Below are 5,355 nucleotides of genomic sequence, written 5' to 3' on the forward strand. Positions count from 1 at the left end.
AGAACTCCATCCCTGCAGCATGATGCCGCCACCACTATGTTTCATTTAGGCAATTTTGTTTTTACAGTAATGCACTGTATTAGTTTTGTAACATGTTTAGTGCACAGCTTTGGACTCATCTGATGAGAGCACCTTCCATTCATTTTGTCCCCTAAAGAACTTTTAAAAACAGATTTTCCCTCAATTACTTTGATTTTGCCACTCTTCCATACAGGTCAATTTTTCACAGCAAAGCTGTGGATCTGTGCACCCAACCTCCTGGCCTTTGCCTCACTCAGACAGCAGAAGGTATTGCAGGAAATACCTTCTGCAATAGAAACCATACATTTACCTTTTCAGGACATAGGTTAGATCTGTTATTAGTCAAGAAAAAAAAAATCATTGGATCTTCACTAAGCCTTTCAGAACTCCTTTACTTTATGGCTAAACCTGGTTCTTTTAGTGTCTGATCAGTTCAAAACTGAAATGGTCATGAATTATTTTTCCTCATGAAGTTAAGGCGCTTTGGAAAAGATTATTTGGACAGATTGATAAAACGGATATGTTCACTTCGCTGTTCTACACCAGGTAGAAAGTCAAATTTAAATTTGAAAGTTGTTAAACGCTGCAACCTAAACTGTGGCAAAATTTAACGGATGGCAGGACTTCAGGTAATGTATAATTTGAATATCAGTACATGAATTCAGAAGCAGCTTCAAAGTACAATCATTGTTTATTCTCACATAAATACATATAAAATACAATATAAACAAGTTTCTTTACAGTATTGTTAATTGGTATAAACGGTTCTGAAAAATTTTGTTTTTAAAAATTACTCGTCTGTAAACCTTTTGGGATGATTTGTGCTTCATTAAAAGATGGAACCTCTTCCACACAAAGCTCAATCCTGTGTCCTCAGTCGCCATAGTGTTACATTCATGGTCACAGTTAAGATCAGTAGATATAAAACTGACAGTCAAAGGCACCAACTATGGAAAACCTCATTAGCACACCACTCAAAAGTAAGAATGCTCAGCCTAAAAATGAACCGTTATTGTGCAGTATGAATCGGTGAAGACTGCAGCTGTGGTTTTAAAGGTCTGTTCTGGATCCTACAAGAACCACGGCAGTCCATTAGGTTTATACTGGGCAGTCACAACGTTGCTTCATAGGAGAACGGAGGCAGGAATGAAAACTGATGCCACTGCAATCAGACTTGACTTTTCACTGCATGTCTGTACCGTCGGCACCTGCTGTGGAGAAGTGACCATACGTTCATTAACAAAAGTAATCGGTGCGTAGCACGCCGACATCGTCGGCAGAACAAGTGAACTAGACAAACTTTAACATTTCAGTGCACTACTTAAGAAAAAAAACATAATTGAAGTCTGAGAAGAAATGGAGATTTAAAAAAAAAAAAAAAAATGATGGGAGTAAAGTTTTAAACTCCAGGTGATCTGCACAGCTGAGGGTCATCCAGTTTCACCTTCAGCAGCTCTATGGTCAGTTTGAGACTTACAGAAAAAGAAAAAAAAAACAACAAACAAACAAACATGCATTTAAAGTCTCTGTAGCAAAACATCACCTTCAGCATAAACAGAGGTCAAGTAAAAGCTTTTAGCCTTTCAATATTGTAGGTAAAGGTCAGGTTTGGCTATAATTTAAAGATTGTCTTTAACAGATATAGAAAACAGCCAACATAAATAGTCCAAAAACAACAAAAAAAAAAAAAAAAAAAAAATTGGGTGGCATCCCACTTCACCACAGTGGTTCGCTTGTGTGAAGGAGGTCAACCCCAAAAATCAGCAGAAGAATGCGTCACTGGTATTTGTCATGGTCTACGTTTCCATTCATGACTCCGTTGGTGTGGTGCGCCCATGTCTGAGCCTGCAGCACTTTAGGCAGCCTCTTGCCCTTGGTGTAGGCGTGGTACCAGAAGTTGAGGAAAAGGAACAGGAAAATCAGGCCGTACAGGCCGATGATGTAGATGAAGATGGGGAACTGGTATGGGCAGTCTTTCATGAAGAAGTACTGGGAGATGTGGGTGGTAACCATGACAAACTGGATCTGAGGAAAAGCAAAGAAAATAAAGTTGGCGTCAGGACACTGGTTAAAGAGAATGTGAAAACGGAATATTTTTAGCAAAAGTTCAGAGTACACACCAGCTGAATGGTAGTGAGGTACTTCTTCCACCAGAGGTACTTCTGGTAGTTGGGGCCCATGGCAGTCAGCCCGTAGTATGTATACATGATAACATGGACGACACAGTTCAGAAGGGCGTGGAAAGTTCCCAATCCACCTGAAACAAGGAGTGTGTCTGGATTAACATCACAATATCACAAATACTCTTACAGTAACATCACAGGGAAACGAGTTCTACCTGGAGCAAAACGTACACCAAACCACCAAGTGAAGGGCATGATGGAGTGATGATAGACATGAAGAAATGTCACCTGGCTGTTCTTTTTCCTCAGCACAAAGAAGATCTGCAGAACGGGATTCAGTTTAATAACAGCGTAAAGAAACAATCTTGCTGTGCAATGAACACTCGTCTCATTTACCGTGTCAAGCATCTCTATGAACTTTGAGAAGTAGTAAAGCCAGCACGTTGCTGCCATCTAGAGGAGAAAGTTCAGAGTTAAACAATTATTACATGAATACAGATTTACAATAGATGAGGAGCTTAGAATAATTAAAAAAGGGTGTTAAACTAGTCGGTGTAAAAAAAATAAAATAAAAGTGAGCTTACCCTCATAGCCTGCGGCGAGTCAGAGTAGTCAACAAGGTCGCAGTGAAATGAATATCCAGTTCCCCATCCTGACATCACAAACTGAAGGAAAAACAGCAAAACATGAGCTAAGAAATATGTTCAATTCATTTTGTATTAAAAAAAAAAAACAAGTTCATTGAAAAACAAGGAGAAAAAAAAAAATCAAAGAAAAATATTGACAAGTTGCAGAGCAGCATTTTCAAGAAAGACAAAAGCACTAGCTTATCTAGCTAACAGTTAAAACCAACTCTCCAACAGTGTAACCATGACTCCGAAATCCGAGATGAGGAAATGCTCATGTTTACTCATCTTTCAGACCAGTACTACAAACTCTGACATGACATCTAAGATTCAAGAGCAATTTACTAGCAGTCAAGTTCCAGGGTCGCGCCACGTGAAGAGAAACAGAAGCCCAAACACACCTCATAGCACATGTAGAGTGACAAAGCCACCACACTGAAGTTGTAAACTATAAGGACTCCTTTCAGGTCGAATCCTTTCCGGTTCTCCATCAGTCGAGGGCCCAGTGACGTGACGAAGTAGATGTAAGCTGCGATGATGATGGTTTGGGGAAGAGGAGACGACATGAGCAGCCATTGTTCTGTCCGTAAATCTGCAACAGGATTGAGAAGTCAGCAAGGTTTACATAGAATGGGCAGACTGAATATTATATTATGGAGAAACGGGAACATTTATCAGCAAGACTCACCTGCGTTTTGGATGAACTCATCGTAAATGCGTGCAACAGAGGTCTGAAGATTAAAAAACTCCATTTCAGGCAAGATCCCAGCAGTTCAGCCTAAGGGGAGGACAGGCAAAAGGTTACAGTGTCAGTTGGTTTCCCTCAAGTTCACTGACATTTAGAGAAAGGGTACAGCATATGTTAGTGATATTTTTCTTCCACCTACAAAAAAAAAAAAAAAAAAAAAAAGCGTTTGCATTTCACAGCATTAGAATATGTAAGGACATCTCTGCAAGTGAGGAAGACGGCTACACTGACAGAAATGCAAAGCTGTGTTGAACAGTGAAGTCTATAAGAAGTCAAATATATACTGAAAACTGACCGTTTTCTTTCACTCAATGAAACCAAGCTGTTTCAAGGAAGCATTTTAGGAATCTGGTAAGTCCTGAATTCTGTTTAGTACCCCATTAGTCACACATACAGGAAAGGAAAAATACAAACAATTAATGTTTAGGAAGGGGGCGTCCTTTTCCAACAGGAAACAATTCATTTACAGACAAAATGTACTTTTAGTACTTCATTAAAAGTCAAGTGAATCATATCCTTAAGAAAATGTCCACTAGTTTGTGTGTACTTTTATATCCATAATTACAACAATTTTATCAATTATGACAGTCACAGTAAGAAAAATTGTTTTCATGAGTGTCAGCAGCCTGGCATAAAGAGCAGGGTCAGTGAGGCAAACACTCATACTTCAAGTTTATCCTGACAGGTTTATACATTATTCCAGTAATAACTTATAGAAATTGTGCCAACACTTAACTTGTGCCAAGAGAGATTAGTCCCACAGCAGGGGGTTAAAAGAAACTCCATAGCAACTTATTTACTCTAGTCTAATGAAGTGTGTGTGTGTCAGCGGTTGGGGAAACTGTAAATCACTGAAAAAGCAAACATCCCATGCAACACCCTTCTGGACAGGTTTCTCAAGGTGTGCCTCCTTGATTGCAACAAAAAAAAAAAAAAAAGCCTGTCTGAGTCTCATCCTTAACGAACCCAGTGACATGTCGTGACACGCCAATTCACGTTTCCCTCCTCCTTTTCTTTTCATGGATGATGATGATGATGATGCAAAAATCCTCCTGCTGCCATGGCGCGCCTAATAATTAATATGTGTACAAAGTTCACCAGAAAAAGAAAACATTTCAATTTAATGCAGAAAGTCTGCAAAACTTAGTCAAACGGTGTCCAATGCCACGATTTGGGTCTGCTTTAGCAAGACATATGATAAGCATACGTGTCAAGCATCCAAGCAATGAATTCACTCGTAGCTCCTCACGTTTCTACGGCACTCCTCAAACACTGTAGCTACCGAACCGAGCAACTATTCACATCCAATTAAACAACAGTATGATGTTCCTATGATGTCGTGCCAATACAAAACTTACTTTTTACACACACTTTTTAATTTTCATAACTTGAAAAAGTTTTTTTTTTTTTTTAAAAAAGTACACACCTGTCGCTACTGTTGAGCCAACGCTGAATCCCGTCGAGTTATCTTTCCACCTGTTACCTCTTGGCAAATGTGCTTCCCCTCTGCGTCAGTCTGGCTGCACGGTCCTTTTGATCCGGCGGAAAGGGGCGGGCCTACCTGTTAAGCAACGCCCCTTAATTTCGTTGATTGGTCAATTTGTAGTCCGACAGGGTTTCAACGAAGTTGGTCATTGTTGAGAGATGCCTCATAGAAAACTATGTACGATTTAGTGAAAGAACAATACATCTTCAAAACACGTAAATTCTGGCTTGAGAAAACACGAGAAAAGGAAAGAGAGAAAGAGAGAGTGAGAGAGAGGACTTAATGCGGGTATTTTCCACTACCTTACTTTTGTCACAGCAAGATGACAAGATGAGGCTGAAGAAGATACGC

The 5,355-nt window shown here is 39.6% G+C and overlaps 1 protein-coding gene across 1 annotated transcript; it reads right to left on the bottom strand.

The window, feature by feature from the left end:
• Positions 1-693: 693 nt before the first annotated feature.
• On the bottom strand, positions 694-5,055 carry elovl7a (ELOVL fatty acid elongase 7a). The gene is made up of 8 exons (XM_015046607.1): positions 4,945-5,055; positions 3,459-3,548; positions 3,172-3,362; positions 2,729-2,809; positions 2,541-2,597; positions 2,360-2,465; positions 2,142-2,278; positions 694-2,046 (listed from the first exon to the last, which is right to left on the bottom strand). Exons 2-8 carry the CDS (start codon positions 3,520-3,522, stop codon positions 1,798-1,800), a joined length of 885 nt encoding a protein of 294 aa, XP_014902093.1. The 5' UTR covers positions 3,523-3,548; positions 4,945-5,055; the 3' UTR covers positions 694-1,797.
• Between the last annotated feature and the right edge of the window lie 300 nt (positions 5,056-5,355).

The sequence above is a fragment of the Poecilia latipinna genome, unplaced genomic scaffold (assembly GCF_001443285.1).
Source record: "Poecilia latipinna isolate Pla-1442-1.1 unplaced genomic scaffold, P_latipinna-1.0 Scaffold785, whole genome shotgun sequence".
NCBI classification, from domain to species: Eukaryota; Metazoa; Chordata; class Actinopteri; order Cyprinodontiformes; family Poeciliidae; genus Poecilia; species Poecilia latipinna.